The following is a 19,799-nucleotide window of genomic DNA, read 5'->3' on the forward strand; positions in this document are numbered from 1 at the left end:
TTGCAAACTAACTCCGCGAACTTCAACAAATGGCTACTAAAACGCAACTGCCCAAGGTTAAACATTGAATGTTTAACACAATCGTTTCGAAAATAACGGTAAATACCAACAAATTGTTTACAAATTCAACGAATACTAAGTGTACTAATACGAATTTTGCCTGCAGTAGAAATAGCTACACTGCTACTAAAGATATTTTTTTCAATTCTATGCAAATGTTTCGGAGTTTTTGTTATTATTCTATTTTTTTATGAATTATACAATACCGCACTACGATTGAAATCAATTGCTTTAAAGTAAATTTGAAAATATACGTGGTATTTTTATTTGTAAGAGGGTGTAATAATACGAACTTTGCATACTGTAACTGTTTTAAACAACAGTGTTTTGCAAGCGAAGGCAAATTGTATTGTTCTGGACTTATCACAGTGGGGCAATAACACTAATTTCGTTTTATTGCATTTTAATTACCTGTTGAGTTGTATAGTCATGAGGCAAAATATTCGTAGTCCTTTGTTTTTAACTGAATAAATATATGTGTACATATGTATGTGTGCATATGTGTGTCAAAAATGGTTTTGTTATGGAGCAGCAGAAAATATTCAAGGACAAACATGACGAACTGAACATACATATGTATGTATGTAACATGCATTTTTATGTAAATATGTAACCTTCAGTTACAAAAGAGCAGCTTACCCTAAAAGGAGGTGTGTACCAACTGGGCTAGTGTTGGTTTCTCAAGAGCTTAAAAATACAATAGTAAAACCCGTTTCATCGCTAATGGCTGAAGAAAACTCATTGTTCACTGCTGAAAGTGTGTACAAATATAAATACATACATACAATGGATGTATACAAATTCATGTACGTGGTAAATGTAAGCACGTGCAAGTGGCGTGAGCTATGCTAGATAGGATACACTGCTAGAAAATGTGTAAATTAAAACTAGGTCAGAAATCTTGGATCAAAATTGTTTTAAAGCCAGTGTGCTGCCTTTCTTAATAATAATCAAATTGTAGTTAAAGTAGTTACTTGCATATATTAATAAGCATAAACGGATGGAGTAGATACATATCAGAATCGGAAACATCTCAAAGGTGCCGTCACACCAATGGTATGTGGGGCACGCTCCCACTACTACTCTAACAATCCTTCCACCCCAGCTAATTCTAGCCTGGGACCACACCACAAAAGTGTAGCGTTTATGTCCGAAGATACAACTGGTACTTGCGTCCAGGCACCTCATGCGCCCATGCCTCACCTGCAGGCATGTGAAGGCTATACGCCGTCGATGGTCCCAATTACTATCACTGTGTTTATAGGTGCTTTTAAAGTAAGGGAAACATCGGAAAAGTGGCAGTAGTGATATACGTATTAACCCAATACCGTCTTGTCTTCTGTAAAATTATATATTGATATTATCCTACTCAAAAAGCTGGGTTCAACTGGTCTTCACCTTAGTTTACCTAACTGGTTTACATCTTATCTCACTGTAAATTCGTGTAAACAATATAAAATTTGATGCCATCTTGGGCCACTATTATTCTTAATCTTTGTCAATGATATTCCAGACATTTTTTGACGTCGCGTTTTTTGAAGTATGCAGGTGGCTTGAAAATATACAATCGTATAGAGGACGTAGCTAACTGCAAGAGATTTCAAGAGGACTTAACAAGATTGGAAGCTGGGTGTGATGATAACTCCTTACCCCTTAATGCTAGTAAATGCCAGTACTTGTCCTTCAGTAGACGTAGAGTTGCGACGGATTTCTATTACAAGTTGGGCATTACCACCCTCACAAAAATTTGTGAAAAGGACTTGGTGGTCATATCTATATCGAAAATGTCGTTTTCTAAATATATAGACCTTATGATTCCCAAGCCTAGGGCTATGATCGGCGTTGTAGTAAGGAATTTAAAGGAGTTCTAGGATCTTTCTCCGCTGAAGAATTTGCATTTATCTCTTGTTAGATTAAACCGCGAACATTGCAGCATTATCTGGGATCCATTCTAAAGGGTTTTTCAATTGGCACGGGCCGATTTTGGCGCCCTGTGGCAGCCATTTTGTTTTGGTGACATCTGTCAAATCTTTTGTTTATAATTCAGTTGTTTATGCCAAATCATCATTACAAGTTACACGATTGAACAGCACGTTCAAATGATAAAACCTTATTATCAAAATGAGTGTTCATTAACGCAAACGTTGCGCGCATTGCGCCCATTTTCCGGTAGACGTGGTGGCCCTTCCAATTTCTTATGGCCCATATTGAACCATATGGACCTAGACGACATGTGGTTCCAGCAGGACGACGCTACGTGCCGCACAGCAAACGCCATTTTATTCCATTTCAACATCTACCCGCCCTTATTGAAAAACCCTATATATGGGTTCATCTTTAAGAATTGAGAATATTCAAAAACGCGACACTAGATTTGGCATTTATTCCTTTCGTTGGCCCTGTAGTTTTCCTGCATACAAAAGTAGGTGCTTTTTGTTAGCGTTGCCAACATTAGAAATGCGAAGAAAAAATTCGTCGTTAAATTTTATAAGGAAAATAGCCACGAATCATATCAAATGGCGCTTTTCAATACCTTCCATCCATCTTAGCACAAGACCAGTTTTAGTCGTAATGAACTATTAACACTTTGTGTAAGGCAGTCTAACCAATTTTGTAGACACATTCTCTAACTCCCAAGAGACTTTTAAGTCAAAACTTAACCTGGAGATTTACTTTTTGAATTGTGACTGATGTATACGAGGGGTGCCTTTTATATGTCGGGATTAGAGAACAAAAACAAATTTTAATCATCGAAAATCACTTTATTGTTTTTCAAAATATTCTCCATGAAGATCTATACACTTTTGCATGCATTTGAACCAATTGTCGAAGCACTTTTGCCACTCTGAATGAGGTACCACCAAAACATGCATTCTGAATGCCGCAACCGCTTCTTCAGGTGTCGAAAAACGTTGACCTCTCAGTTTGTTTTTTACGTCCGGGAATAAAAAGAAGTCATTTGGTGCCAAATCAGGACTATACGGCGGATGACCCATTAATTCAATGTTTTGGGTGCTCAAAAATGCAGTTGTTTGAGCCGATGTGTGAGAGCTCGCATTGTCCTGGTGAAGAGTGATGTCTTTGGCCATTGGTTTTCCTAATTTCTTGGAAGACAACTGGCAAACAAATGGTTGTGTACCATGTGTGTACTGTTCTGCGTTGTTCTAGTGGTACGAGTACGGTTGCGACATATCCAGTTTTTCCGAAAAAACAGGCGACCATTTGCTTGGAAGTGCTTCGTGCGCGAACAACTTTTGTTGGATTTGGCTCATCTTGAAACACCCATACAGTCGACTGCTGCTTACTTTCGGGCTCATACGCGTAGATCCATGATTCATCACCTGTCACGATGTCATAGACGTGTTTCGAAGCCCCGCGATCGTATTTTTTGAGCATTTCCTTCGACCAATCGACACGAGCCTTTTTTTGAGCGATTGACAAATTGTGTGGGATCCAACGCGAACAAATTTTTTTGACAGTCAAATGTTTATGCAATATTGAAAGTATGCTGGTCCCACTAATGCCTAAGATTGTCTCAATCTCACGATAGGTCACATGACGATATTGCAATATCAGTTCGCGCACAGCATCAATGGTTTTCGGAACAACAACTGATTTTGGACGTCCTCCACGAAATTCGTTTTGGAGTGAACTACGACCACGATTGAATTCCCCATACCATCGATAAACACTGGTCCTTGATGGAGCTTCATCGCCAAAAAATGAATTAAGTTCATCCATACAATGTTGCTGAGTTAATCCACGTCGAAAGTTGTAAAAAATAATCGCACGAAAATGTCCATTTTTGGACCGAGATGAATCTTTTAAGTTACTGTAAACAACACAAATAGCGCTGGAATTTCAAAAAAGCCAAAAAATGTCAAACTTTGCGATACAGCTGTCAGTTGCCAGATTGCAACACCAGGGTTGCCAAATCCCGACATATAAAAGGCACCCCTCGTATCACTGCATTGTTTACCATATATGTATTACATTTGAGCTTTAGTATTAGTATTCTACTCGAATTGTACTTTAATTGATGAATGATTGAATAAATAAGAAGTAAAGGCAAACTAATATTCGAAGTTCTCGAGTAGCTCGCACTACAAAACTTTTCGAGCCTTGACTGTGGTGACGCCGAGTCTGTATATACATACATATTAACTGCCGAAAGCGGCCGGTTATTTTCAATGGCCTCATTTTTGTCTACTGCCCTGTCAGTTTTCAAAACATGTGATTCCTTACTGCTTTTGCTTGTGGCGTTTCAAATTATACTATATGTTTGGCTTCTAGTATATTTCAGGATTTTACAACAAGTGCGGCAGCAAACAAAAATTGTTACTACAATACCACCCGGCTTTGGGATTCCAGCAACCACATTCCAAACAAAGCGTTTCTCCTTTCGACGGCATGACAAATGTTCAGAAACTAATTCTGTTGTATCTGCCATCTCACTACGATTATAAATCTTGTAGATACATAATGCCCGTTGTTCAATTATTGCCCTCAATGAACAGCACAACTTGAAAAAGTGATCGCTATTCAATTAATGCATGCGAAGACACACAATGCTCGAAGGTCTCGAGTGGCTCGCGTCACAAAACGTTTCGAGCCTTCACAGTGGTGACGGCTAGTCTGTGTGATGCATACAACATTTCTATACTCGTTCACGCTGACGTCACTTTGGTGGATGAAACGAGCATTCGCATTGCCGCAATCGTCGTGCACAATGAGCTAACGGTCCATTACTTATTACCGAACGTAAACGACTGATCATACAAAGCCCGAGTAAATGAACGCGTATACACAAAATCCAGGTATAGGTATGTCGCAGCTCCCGCATCCTAATATGAAAAGATATGGAAAGTGTGAACGAAGTACATGCCAAATAGTAAACTATTTTTTCCAAGTGAATTTGATCGAGATAAATAAAAAGCGAAAGTCGTGTCTTCTTTCCCATATGAGGAGGTATTTTCTATGTATGAAGGCTCGACCATCCACAGCCACCAACAAAAGTTATCAGTTGATGAATACTAGCAGAAGTAGTAGTCTCTTGTTCTATGCTACTGGAGTGACCTAAACAATTTGGGAAATGTTTTATGTTTTTTTAATACCAACAATAAAGTAGTCAGCCTTCATAAAATTCAAAGGCTCCGAAACGATCCGTGACGAATCTCGTGAAAATGTACTGAATACTTGAGTTGAAAAAATTAGCTACTGTAAAGTCGTTCTTGGAAGTCATGTGAATTAAGTTCTGTTCGAAATGCAATGGCAAGGTTTACTCTATCCAAAAAGTGTCAGCGATTCGCTATGTGTTAGGGAGTGCGAATAGGTGAAACATCTGTCTTAAATAAACATGTATTCTATTTATATAAATTTGTGTGTAAAAGTGCCTGCAAGAAGTATACTCCTATACGAAAAAACTTGTCATTCTCAAGGACTTTCGAATATTTGCATCTACTCGTATATATTTATATATATCCAATTTCCCTTAGCCGGCTTTGACTAAATTTGCTTTTCACTCATCAGCAAATTTGCCCAGTTGTACTTCCACTTTGAAATATTGACGGCTGAAAACGAATTATATTCATGCAAATAAATTTTCAACACAAGGGGTCTATGAACACACGTTTGTCAATATTCGACCTCACTTGAGTTGTTGGTAAATTTGTCGCACATACACGCCCACATGCTTATATTTGAGTTATTCATTAATGGTTTTTTCAATATCTGACGAAATAACCTTCAGCTTTGCAAAGTTATTGGCTTAAGTGGAGCTTTCAGTTTATTATATAAACACAGATATGTAGGAGTGTGCATGCGCGCAACCAAGGGGGCTTGAACCCCCTCCCGAAATTTTGATAATAAGTAAAGATGCCTTTTTTCATCATATTTATTATGATAAAAAATTAAAATATGCAATCATTGGTAAACAATTTTTTTTTCCCGAAAAATAAAAATAGTGTCGGCCAAATCTAGAAAATTAGGCAGTTTGCTTTTGTGTTTCCACAAGAACGATAATAATGCCTAAGCACGATGAAATGCTTGCGTTTCTATGCCGAAGTGAAATTCCTAAAATTATTAAATAATGCTGAGAAGTAATTGTGACTGTACGATATTCCATTCTTGTATTAATTTATTCGCAATCTAAAAGACGGACTTTAAGCATAAGAATAGCATTTTTGGCAATTTCAAGCATTTTTCGGCAATAACCGCTCCAGTCTTGATGGTAGTGCTGCATTAAATTGAAAAGAAATTTCATATTTTTATTGTATTGACTTACAAGAAGCTTTTTAAGTCGCATGTAACAGAAAATTAGCAAATGAGAAGCAATCGCTAATATCGCTGATAAATTACACAAAGAGCAGCGGATCTAAAAAACTTTCCCTGAGGTACTCCAGAGCTGGCAATGAATGTTTCAGAGGATATACCATCAATTGTGACCACACAACGCCTTCCGCATAAATAGAATTTCAACCATTGCAGGAAAACCGAGGGAAACCCAAGCGTAGATAATTTATATAATAAAGAGACTGTCGAAAGCTTTGGAAAAATCCGTGTAAAGGCAGTCGACTTGCTCTCCTGCTGAGAAGGCTCTGTGAACCGTCTAGTGATGAAATTAGCCTTTTAGTGACAAATGACATATTTTCTTTGACACTGCTTTCAAAATAATTTAGAGTTTGTCAATAGCTTTGAAATTGGTCGATAACTATTTATTGCCGCTTTTAAAAATTGGGGGTATACTTGTTTGATGTTATGATATACACACATACATATATGTTTTAATTTAGAACTACTATCGAGAAAAGAGGATATCTTAACAATCATTTTTCTTATAACAGAATTAAATGATTGGCAAAAACTATTTTTTTCGTTTTTTAACGATTTAGGAATGAAATTCGACGCAACAAAAAAGGGAAAATAATTTGGACTTAGTCAAGTGAGAGGGAATGTATGTTACTTAAGAAGTACGATGTTACAAGAGCGGTTGAATATCGCAGCACATTTTTATATACAGAGACGGAAATTCCGGCTCAAAAATAATTGTAGAAAATTTTGTTGAAATCAAAATATAGCTTTCTTTCATTAAATTATTATTGCTAATTTTTTATCACTAATTTCTAGCGGCCGCCGTAGCCGAATGGGTTGGTGCGTGACTACCATTCGGAATTCACAGAGAGAACGTAGGTTCGAATCTCGGTGAAACATCAAAAGTAAGAAAAACATTTTTCTAATAGTGGTCACCCCTCGGCAGGCAATGGCAAACCTCCGAGTGTATTTCTGCCATGAAAAAGCTTCTCATAAAAATATCTGCCGTTCGGAGTCGACTTGAAACTGTAGGTCCCTCCGTTTGTGTAACAACATCAAGACGCACACCACAAATAGGAGGAGGAGCTCGGCCAAACACCCAAAAAGGGTGTACGCGCCAATTATATATTTTATATACATACTAGCAAACCCGGCCCCCTTCGCTGGGCACACTAAAATAGAATAGATATGGTTTAGAACAGAAAATATATGATTTTCATATTATTTATTTCTTTATTCTTTATTCAAGCGCTTTGGCATAAACAATATTTTTTGTTTTTCTATTTGTTTTTGAGTAAATATAAAATATAAATTGAAAATCAGGAAAAAAGAAGATTGTTTTTAAATTTCAAATCAACGCATATGAATAAACAATCGTCTTTTTTCCTGATCATCCATGAATTTTTCGTTTCAATTTATATGTTTTATTAAGCATTGGAGCTTTTTTAACCATTAACCATTTATATTTTTCAACAAAAAAAAACGAAAAAAATTGTTTTTTCCACGAACACATAATTTCATTCGGATTTCACATTAAATTCTCAAATTTCGTAAGAAATTATTCACTGTTCCAAAATCCACTCCAAAAAAATTCACAAACAATTTTTACATGTTGCACTTACGTTTTTTCCTTATGGCATCCAAATCAGAAAGAAATATTGACACATTGTAACTCACACTGTCAATTTGACAGTTCAGTTCCGCCCCAAGCGTTAGAAAAGTAAGCGACATTATGGCTGGCTCAAAAGAACGATGTACCCGTTGCCACTGCTCCGAATTACAACCAAACTTTACGAAACCCATTTTCAATACTTACTTAACAATGTGTGTAAGTTTGGTTTAATTCGGTGCAAAGACACGGCGGGTCCACGTTTTGGCATATATTTCGAACCCTAGTCATCAATAGGTATGAAAATTACCCCGTATTAAAGCACTTATCAACAGCTTTCATTTGATATCCATATTGTACAAACACATTCTAGGGTCCACGTTTTGGTCTCTATCTCGAGACCCTAGTCACGGAGCGGATGGAAATACTCTGAACTAAAGCATTCACCAACAGCTTCCATTTGATACCCATATTGTACATACACATCCAAAGGTTACCCGGGTCCACGTTGTGACCTATATCTCGAGACCCTATCTACCAATAGGTATCCAAACTATACGGAAACCATCTTCATTACCTCCTTAACAATGTGTGTAAATTTGGTTTAATTCGGTGCAAACACACGGCGGGTCCACGTTTTGGCATATATTTCCAGACCCTAGTCATCAATAGGTATGAAAATTACCCCGTATTAAAGCACTTATCAACAGCTTTCATTTGATACCCATATTGTACATACACAACCAAAGGTTACCCGGGTCCACGTTTTGACCTATATCTCGAGACCCTAGTCACGGAGCGGCATGAAAAATACTCTGTACTAAAGCATTCACCAACAGCTTCAATTTGATATCCATATTGTACAAACACATTCTAGGGTCCACGTTTTGGTCTCTATCTCGAGACCCTAGTCACGGAGCGGATGGAAATACTCTGAACTAAAGCATTCACCAACAGCTTCCATTTGATACCCATATTGTACATACACATCCGAAGGTTACCCGGGTCCACGTTTTGACCTATATCTCGAGCCCTATTTCCAAAATAAAATATGATCCATGTTACTCGTGGATGATGTAGCTTTCGAATGGTGAAAGAATTTTTAAAATCGGTCCAGTAGTTTTTGAGCCTATTCGTAACAAACAAACAAACAAAGTTTTCCTCTTTATAATATTAGTATAGATATATAATTTCTTATTATATTAACTTTTTATTATTATTAAAATGTTTTTTTAGAACATTAAGAGGAGAGGATTTTATATAAAGTCTCCTCCGGAAAAAAATTCTGGTTGCGCGCATTAAATGTATGCTTGTGTGAATGTGTTGCAGAGAGGGAGAGAGAGCCGTTATTCTATTTTCTAATTAGTTCAAGCTCAGGCAGCTATTTAAACAAAAGCCGAGTACTTTCACATGAGCCGAAACGATTCCTATTTTTCTTTGTGAATTAGTTAAAAATCTACATATACATATATATGTACATATGAAGACTGTGTTATACATATGTATGTATATGTGAACTACAGCTTCGGAGAATTACATACAAACATACATACATACATACATAGGTAGTTTGTTGACAATAACATGGCTAGGCATAGCAAAAGGCAATGTTTTGCTGAAAATAAGTAGAAAATAACAACACTGCAATTAAAAATTGTAAACACCAACATAAAAACAAAATCCATATATGTAAATTTTATTTGCAGACAATAAAAGAGGACAAGTTGAATAAATACTGTTGTTAGTAGAGCTGCGCTCATACAGCATTTGCATGTTTTGTAGGTATATTTGTTTACCAATGTCAATGTGATAAGAACAGGAAACTTAATGTTTACTCTATTTGCATTCAATTTTTGTTGTTTCATAATACATACGTACATACACATATTATATTGTACATTTATTAATGCCACCCAAGAGAACCAGTTTGAGCTGATTTCGATTTCGCACGATTCCGAGCATCTGAAACGATTCCTCGCACGAGAGAGCTGGCGAGTAAACAAGTATCGAACGATTGTTCGATCACAAAAACAAAGGAAGGAAAGAAAAACAAAAAAGTGGGAGTGTACAGTTGTGGCGTTGACGAAAACTATTTATCCACTACATGCATCCATGTATGAACACGTGAACTAACACACGCACAATACACGCATATAAACATGTCTAAAGCTTAGGAGCAATAACTTTTGCAATTGGCACGGTGTGTGGGGAAGCACGTGCTTGTGCTGCTCTTTAGCGACATCGTACACTTGGTGTTCGTATTGTTGTTTGGGTTACGATTGGGCTTTTGCCACTTCTGCTTTTGTTCAGCAGCTGCTGACTTCAGCTGCTACATAGGGTTGTACATACATATATAAAAATAAATATCTATAAACAAAAAGGTGGATTCCGTAGAAAAGTTTATTGATACCCAAGCAATAAATGATAAAAAAACAATACCAGTTTTTTGTATTCAAAATATATTATATTTACCTACATACATACATATGTATGTATATACAGTGGCTCACAGCCGAAATGATGAGATTAACGGAAAATAAAACACACATTTTTCACAAAATTGGTATTTGAGTTAAAATAATAAAAATAAAAAAGAATTAAAAATAATGAAAAATTTAAATAACGAAGAATTTAATAATAAAGATTAACGAATAAAAAAAATATTTAAAATTAAAATAAAAATTAATTATTTTGAATATTCATGATACATTGCATAGCATTCGCACATTTGGATTTTGTACATAAGAAAATGAATTGAAGTTATATTGTTTCAAAATCTGTTTGCTTATGTATTTACTGCAAAGCAGCCGTTATAGGCTCCATGTTGTTTTTTCTGATTCATTACTATTTAATTTTCATTGTTTCTAGATGTTATATACCTGTCAAGTTGACGGATTTATAAGTATGTAAAAACAAGTGGCATAGCAGAAATAATAAAATAAAAGTGTTCCAAAGAAAATGTGGAGAAATACATATACATATGTATATTACCTTATTTAATTAGAAACCAATATGTAATTATGTATATAAAATAATATTTGTACGCTCAGAATTTTTTAAGCATTAACTCGGAACTCCGGGAAAATGACGGGTTCTGTAAATCTGTACGGCTTTTTTTAAAACATCTTTACATACATATTTGTAATACATTTTTAGCCATTCCCCCTTTAACGCTTTTTTGAGATAAAATATACAAATATTTAAAAAAAAGGATATACACTTGTTACTTTCCAGTCATTGAAGAAAATTCCAGAAGATAATCATTCGGTATAAAATTAGATTGGAAAAATTCTGGGAAAAGATTGATGGCGTGCTAGCAGATGTACTACCAAAAGAAGTAGCAGATGGGACACTACTACAGGATTTCTTAGATTTCTTGTCGAGGTGAAATAGGTGTTAATTTGCAAATACTACCGAGAAAAGAGGATATTTTAACAATCATTATTCTTATGACATAACTAAATTATTGGCAAAAACTCTTTTTTTTTTGTTTTTGTTATTTTTCTTTAATTTCTTTTAGTCTTTTGTTATTCTCCTTTAAGGTATACAAATACATATTATATTTATGCCGTTCTGTATTCCTTTTAATTAAAAGTTAAATTTTCGGTTCCTTCAGATGACATGTGTGCCGTGTTTGACTATGCTGCGCAGATTTTGTGGTTGGAGTTCTGCATTTGGTTTTCTCCAAACAAAATTATTGCCGTCTGATCTGAAAAGGTTAAATTTGCTTTTGTCAGCAAAAATTATGGTGTTCTGGAAGTTTTCATCTTTCGTTATACGGTTTCTTATATGCTTTAATCTGGGAATAGGGTTTTTGACACTAATAAAAATGGCTTGTTGCGGGCAATGAGTGAATGGCAGCCAGCTTCTGTTTGGGATCTGCGGACTGCTTCATGATGATACTTTTCTCTAAGACATTTTTCAACTTCATGTTGCTTCATAATTTCTGGAGGGCTCTTATGTGGACTGCGACGCACTCTTCGCAAGATCCATCCACAGTCATTGTTTGATTTTCACTCGGTCTTCTCGTTCATAACACTGCGTTACAAAAACGAACTATTTTTCTGTCCTATAAACCAAATATACTTTTTCGGAAAGGGGAGAAAAAATAAAAATACACGTGTATCGGCGATTTTCATGTACACGTCAGAATTTTTGTTTTTTATGTATAAAATATAGAGCTCGTAGTCCGCCTGTGTGAAAAACTTTGGATCAATTTTTAACCCTTTTTCCGTGATCCAATCGCGCTGAATTTCTGCAGGCAGACTCGTGGAAATGTTTTTATTATGTAAAATCAAAAAAAATTTTTTTTATCAATTCTCAGATTTTCTTGAATTTTGTTTTCTAAAAAAAAAATTTTTTTTCTAAATTTTCGGCATACCTTGAAGGGACTCCAAATTACGAAGGCATGGAATTAATATTACGGCTGATAAGCTACCAAGAGCATAATTGGAAAATGTGCTGTGATCTAAAAGTGGTCGGATTACTCATGGGTGTTAAGCGAGGATTTCCAACCCACCAGTGCTTTTTGTGTACATGGGAAGGTCGCAAAAGAGATCAGCATTACACTGAATTTAAGTGGAAGCCGCGAACATGTTACAAAGTAGACGTAGAAAGTATAGAAAATCTACCATTAATGCAGCCATCTCAAATCATTTTGCCATCACTACACATTAAGCTCGGTGTCGTATCAAATTTTGTTAAAAAACTGGATCGTGAGGGCGAGGCGATTGCAAGTTTGCGGAATATTTTTCCGAAACTGAGCGGCGCAAAGATTCATGCAGGTATTTTTTTACGAAGGCTTTTAGTAACTTTATTTTTTTAATGATGTGTATAATTTAAGGGGTTTTCAGTGGTCCGCAGTTGCAAGTTATGAATTTTCATCAAAAAAAGGATGCTATCGATCAACGTGCATGGAAAGGCACAGTTGCCGTTATTGAGCAGTTTCTTGGCAACAAACGAGCTGACAATTATAAAAATATTGTTGCAGAAATGATTTTGGCATATGGCGAAATGGGCATATTAATGTCGCTAAAGATCCATTTCCTTCACAATCATTTAGATTGTTTCCCTGGTGATTTAGGAGCTTGTAGCGATGAACATGGCGAAAGGTTCCATCAGGACATTGCGGCTATTGAAAAGCGCTTTAAAGGACAAGACATTACGCATATGCTTGGCGAATACTGTTGGTCTATTTGTCGCGATACTGACACAAATGCTTACAAACGCACAAATAAAAGGCCTAAGTTTCTTTAAAAGCATTAAAATTTTCAATGTAACAATTTTTAATTTTAATATAATAAAATTAATAAAAAAATTCGGGGTTTTATATCTCTATTGTAATGCGGAGTGAAATACCTTTCTTTTGATACCCACATCGGCATATCTCATGCAATTTTTTTTTAATTTCGAACAGATGGCAACCCTGTGAAACATTGTCAGTGGCAACACCTAGGTGAAAAGTCCAGACATGTGATACACTATCTGTGTGCCTAATTTCATTCAAATCCGTTAAGCTAATCCTGAGATCGTGTGGCTATACAGATATGCATACAAGAATTGCTCGTTTAAAGTTATAAAATACAAAAAAAAAAAATTGTGACGTGTACACGAAAATCGCCGATACACGTGTATTTTTATTTTTTATCCCCTTTCCGAAAAAGTATATTTGGTTCATAGGACAGAATGTGTGTAACGTGGTGTAATATTCAATGTGCTGCGTAGTGCCAGGTTTTAATACAATCACTTCAGCGGTTTTTCGTTGGTTTTTGTCATATTTATAGTGTTTTTATACTACATATTCCACTCATTTCAACAGATCTTTGACGATCCATTTAATTTTTTCGTATACGACCAGGATTTTTAATTTTTTATATTTTTTATTGTTTACGTATGGATAATATAATTTTTCTGTCCAAAACACATAAATATATGAAATTAAAGAAAATTTGTGGTAATATTATATACATACATACATATTTGCAATGAGTAACTGCTGCATCATTTTACTGTGCGCCACTGTATGCTCATCAAAGTAAATTTTGTTCAAAAGTGATGATCTTCAAAGCTTGCCAACTACGGTGGTGTTGTTCTCGCTGCTTGTAAGTGGCTGGGTTATTTTATTATTGCTCCACTTCTGCTTCTCGATTCGTAAACACGCCTTCTTACACATACATACATGTAAGCTTATAAGTACAAATTTATTTAGTGGAGGTTTCTGTAAATATGTATTAATATTATACGTGAATTTTTGTACGTAAATATTTCTGTGCTTTTTCGCTTTGGACTCGTACAAGGCACAGCTGTGTACGCATTTCGTTCGCTTATTGTTTTTGTTTACCATCGTGGGCAATGGGGTAAAGTAGATCAGTTTTTGGTGAAATATTATGAATTGAAGCTAGATAGCATTTGTCGCTAGCGCCTTTTAATTATAATATAATTACTTACAGTTATGTTATGGGTAAATAAGTAAATAAAAAAATTAAGATTTTTACGCACAAGAATTTTGGCTTGCAGAGATGCGTATACAAATATCCATTTTAATTATTTGCCTATATATACATATTTATACTTATATATATTAATTGACACTTAAATCTTTTTTGGGTGTTTGGCCGAGCGAGCTACCCTCCTATTTGTGACATGCGCCTTGATGTTACTCCACAAATGAAGGGACCCACAGTTTCAAGCCGACTCCGAACGGCAGATGGTTTTTTGTGAGAAGCTTCTACATGGCAAAAATACACTCGCATCTGCGCATTTGAGAATAATAACATATTATACTGTGGTCTTATGTTCCAACTCTAAGAATTGATGATGGTGCTCAGGGTTGCATTTTTCGAGCAAATTAGCTGACCCGAATGAAGTGCAAATCGAGTTTTACCGCATTTTTTCATATGTATACATTTATCTTTATTACGTGAAATTATTTACGTGGTTATTGGATATTTCCTGCAACAAATAGATTGTCTCGCGCTGTGATGTATCATCTTATTGGAACCTTGCTGCTTCCCAACTGCCATTTAACTGGGAATAGTTTAGTGATTATGTATTAGGCCGGGTCGATTTGTGGGGAGGCAAAAAAATCGCCCATTGCTCTGTGAAAATCATATTCTAGGGATCAAAATAAGAAACTTTGCCGAAGGAACCATACCTCTAAAACGAATTCTGATGTCCCCCAATTTGGGTCGAAGTTTTAGTGTCTTTTGTGGGGAGGCAAAAAAATCGCCCATTGCTCTGTGAAAATCATATTCTAGGGATCAAAATAAGAAACTTTGCCATAGAAACCATACCTCTAAAACGAATTCTGATGTCCCCCAATTTGGGTCGAACTTTTTAGTTTATTTTCTCATGTAAAGGCCAAAAATGGTGATATTTTGAAATGATTGTATGGGGAACCCCCCAGGGGAGTTCCAGGGGGTGTGTCACTGGCATGGGTGGATCGGCCGTCCAAAGTTAGTGGGGATCGCTCATACATTTGGACTCGATTGGAGCACTCTAAATGGGTCAAAGTGGGATTTTTCGTTCGACCCAAATTGGGGGACATCAGAATTCATTTTAGAGGTATGGTTCCTTCGGCAAAGTTTCTTATTTTGATCCCTAGAATACGATTTTCACAGTGTTGCCAAATAGTACATTTCAAAATCATAACAAAATAAACCCAGAAAAAATTTAATTTTCGTTGAAATAACTTAAAAATAATATTGAATAATGTTCATTAGAGATAAATGAACTATTTGCATTTGGAGGTTTTTGACTTTGGCTTATTATACAATGAAAAATTGCAAATGATAACACGTAAGTAAAAGTCATAGTGACATAGAAGGAAACTGCAAAGTAGATGAACTGGCGAGATTGGGTACTACATTACCGATTCAACCAGACAAAGGTAACATACCTATACCTTTAGCAACTTGCAAGATGCTTACAGATTAACACACAATCAGTGCTGCCAACAGGCTATGGTCTCAGTCCCTGACCTGTGCAACCAGTAGAATAACGTGGCCGGAATGGAACATGGGCCGCACAAACCGACTGTTGAAACTAAACAGGAAAAACATGAGAAATCTTCTCGGGGCCCCAACAGCGCATTGTCTGCATACCAGTAGACTGGGAGCGCCCTATAACGACTATTGCAGAAGCTGTAACGACATTGAAGAAGAAGAGACTATAGAAGACTTTCAATGCGGGTGCATGGCTCTGGATAGAAGAAGGTTCAATATTTTAGAAAAAAGCTCCCTAAGTAACTTGGCAGAAGTAGCCAATATAAGAATAACAAGTCTTGTTAGATATATCAAAGCCACAGGTTGGTTCAATGAGGACGATGTAGAGTGATGAGAGGGGACAGCCCCGGTGGTATCACAATGGGTCTACAGCAGGCCTAGGTGTGTCAAACGACAACCACTATGTATACCTACCTACCTACCTTATTTGTAGCAACGTGTTTTATGAGAGGTTCTTAAATGGCATAAAAGCGTTAACAGGCTTACCTATCCAGAGTCGATCACTTTTAAGGGAATACTTTATATTAATTTATGTTTAATATCTACAGTGGGCTACATTGTCTCTCATGTAATTATCCTGCTACCATACACCTCTTGAAGTTTTCCCTTAATAAATATAAAATCTCTACAATTGTGTTTATTTCAACAGTTAGTAGCTTAACCTTCGGATTTTTGTACCGTGTAGCAGTTCAAACGGCCCACAGTGCATAGTACAAAGCGCCTGAAGTGGCGATATTGTTGTTTGTGACGGCTAGGCTACTGACGTTATTGTTGTTAACAGTATGCATTGTGACTTGGCCGTGTGCGGATGTGTTCGTACAATGTTGCTTTAGTGCGTACGACGACTCCGCAAACATACATACATATCCTGCATAATATAGACGTTCCATATTCTTGGCAACAAATAACAGCAGATAGGTGCTGCCGCTTGAAAAGCAACGAATTTTAAAACACTACGAATATATGAGGACTATAAAATAACAATAAGTACATGCATACATACATATGTACGTATATATCTATAAGATTCGTGAGAGCGCACACGGACGGTGACGTTGTTGCGAGGGCAGGTACATAAATGATGGTTGAGGGCGTGACAACAAGCGACAACAAAGCAGGCATAAATCACACACGCGCCTACAATTAAAGCAACAATAATCATAAAGATATTTGTTATGTAAAGTACAACAAAACAAGTGAAAATAACGAGCACTTGAATTAAATTCGTCGCGCTCATCTGCGTTGCAGTCTCTATCAACATTAAAATGGTGTGTAAATATGTTTTTGATAATTTCGCAAGACTAAAACTGAACTTTTTTGCTCTTGCTTTAGTTTCATTTGTGTTGTTTTTGCTTGAGCTTTGAGATTATTATGCTCACTGCGTACTGATGAAGAACACGTGAGTGTGGTTATTTTGAGAAAATACATACATACGTATGTTATTGGACTCATTCACAGCAATAACAACAACAGTATCTCAACATAATCGCCACCAATACAAAGGCAGAGAAAGCTCTTCTACCACTACATAAATAAAGTCACGCACACACTCGCAAGACAACAAACACACATGAACACATTTACACACACGGCCATACACATATTTACAACTATGGAGAGAGTAAGTCAAGTCTGAATACTAAATAACGATGTGTTGACGCTGGCGCTGGCGTCGCTGTCGACAGCATCGTAATTGCCTTTGTTATGCGCAGGCAAATGCAAAGGCAGCGAAGAAACCATTTAAATTGCGGCGGTGCCTGCTGTACGACTGTCAAAACGTTTTTCAATTTGTGGCGAAAAAGACACATTACTCAACAATACACATTTGAGGAAGGACCTCAGAGCAAACAAGGAGAAATAAAAATAAAAAGAATCAAGTGAAATTAAAAAAGCATAAACTATTTATGAAGCAAACAAATTTTAAGTGCTAATAAACAAGAAATTGCATACCAAATGAACAAAAAGACAATGTGTGCTGGCAAATACAAAGTGAACGCCTAGCATAAAATTATTCTCATAAGCAATAAACCGAATTTATCAGAAAAAGGCAAAAATCGAGAAATCGAGGCAGTTTGTATCAAAGTGCTGAGTAATAAAAAAAAAAATGTATCACAAGATGTGTTGAGTTATAAACAAATAATTTTCTTTCGCAATATTCTAAAAATTTTCGCTTATCAAGGCAAACCTGAGCATTTCCGCTTCCGCCTTACGATTTGCTGTATCTACGGGAACGCAAAACGCGATAAAAATTTCTTTAAATTCCAATTCTAAAACTAATTAGTATTAAACGAGAAAAAAGACGCAACAGGAAAATGTCCGTGCCAATGTTATTAACGCTTACAAATCCCGCCGCCACCCTGGGCGATACGCTGCTACTGGATGAACACATCACAAGTGTATGTATTGCAAAATTAAATTATACATAAAATTTGTTTACTGTGGCATAAATACAAACCAATAACTTTATTGAATTAATTGGCTGCGTTACCTCTCAACCGTTGTGATGCTATCTAATAAAAATGCTGCGTTAACTGTATTCATTATCCTTGTAGGTTATCCAAGTGCGAGCGTGACTGTTGTGCATACAAATACATCCATACTTGAATATAAAAAATCACGCTCAACTGCTTTCTGACGCATCAGCTGTGCTTTCCCAAAAGCAAACCTTTTCTCTATCATCACAAACAAATAAATCGATTGACTGCTATCGTAGTAAAATTCAGCGTATACATTCCCGGTAATCCACAAGTGTACTCATTATATCAGTGTTTGCCCGCAGCGCTTCTTTCTCTTTTCCGCTGCTACAAGGCATTACACGCCAGCACTCAGTAATCACTCTGAGTGTTTGGCGCAAACAGACTTGCTATGCTACAAGTATCTCAGGTGACGTCGCCGTCGGTGTCATTATTTCCATTGCTTTGTGTTTCTTTCTTGGTCTTGCGCTCTCTACCATAAAGGCTTCTTTAACCCTCTCTTACGCGCCCATAGCAACATTTTCGCCGTGCTGGCAATGTTGATTTTGCGCCGCCCTGTTTTTGTTTTTCACTTATTTTATGTATTTTTGTGGCAACTGTACACTGCGAGATATTTTTGTGTGTATTGCTGGTACAAAGTACAGCTCATGCAATAAAAAAATATGTAAGTATATATTAAATACATTCGTCGAGTTCAGTTAGTTGTATTTGCTGGTTTGCTTGCTGATTTTCTGTTTTGCCCGCTGCTCGTTCTCTTTTTATATCGACCGGCTGTGGGTTTCACAGTGAATTTAGTTGCTCAAATGGTTTTTGGAAAAGCAGTAATAAAAATAGTTGACAACTGTATTGGTATAATATGCGAAACTGTTTTACAATTAAGAGAAATTAGCGTTGTAAAAAACAAACTTCCAAAGTATTTCGATTTTTGAAAATATAAAAAACCGACTGTTTCATAGGAATATGATTTTATAACATCCTATAACCTAAAATATATATGTATTAAGCCAAAATCTTATTTGGAATTTTTTATTATTTTCCTTGTTATTGTACCATCAAAAAATATCCCCCATTTTTGTGATTTGTTGTCTGTTGAATTGGCAATGCTCGAGCGACTACCGATCTTAGCCATTCCGGTCACATTGAATGAACTGTCGAGGGAACGATTTGATATTTTTGAATTCATGAATTTATTTTCCAAGGGCCAACGAATAATATGATCTACATATATCTGGTCGCCGTAGCCGAATGGGTTGGTGCGTGATTACCATTCGGAATTCACAGAGAGAACGTTGGTTCGAATCTCGGTGGAACACCAAAGTTAAGAAAAATATTTTTCTAATAGCG

The 19,799-nt window shown here is 36.3% G+C and overlaps 1 protein-coding gene across 2 annotated transcripts in view; it reads left to right on the plus strand.

Moving 5' to 3' along the window:
• LOC129240613 (glycerophosphocholine phosphodiesterase GPCPD1) overlaps nucleotides 1-19,799 on the plus strand; it is a 60,665-nt gene that overhangs the window by 16,935 nt on the left and 23,931 nt on the right. The window contains exon 1 of one of the 2 annotated variants that reach the window (XM_054876524.1): nucleotides 17,634-18,377. The exons of the other annotated variant lie outside the window; for it this stretch is intronic. Within the exon in view, the coding sequence (XP_054732499.1) occupies nucleotides 18,294-18,377 (84 nt within the window). The 5' untranslated portion in view covers nucleotides 17,634-18,293. Of the gene's footprint in view, nucleotides 1-17,633; nucleotides 18,378-19,799 lie in introns of those variants that run through there. 2 annotated transcript variants of the gene reach the window in all.

The sequence above is a fragment of the Anastrepha obliqua genome, chromosome 3, assembly GCF_027943255.1.
Source record: "Anastrepha obliqua isolate idAnaObli1 chromosome 3, idAnaObli1_1.0, whole genome shotgun sequence".
NCBI lineage: Eukaryota > Metazoa > Arthropoda > Insecta > Diptera > Tephritidae > Anastrepha > Anastrepha obliqua.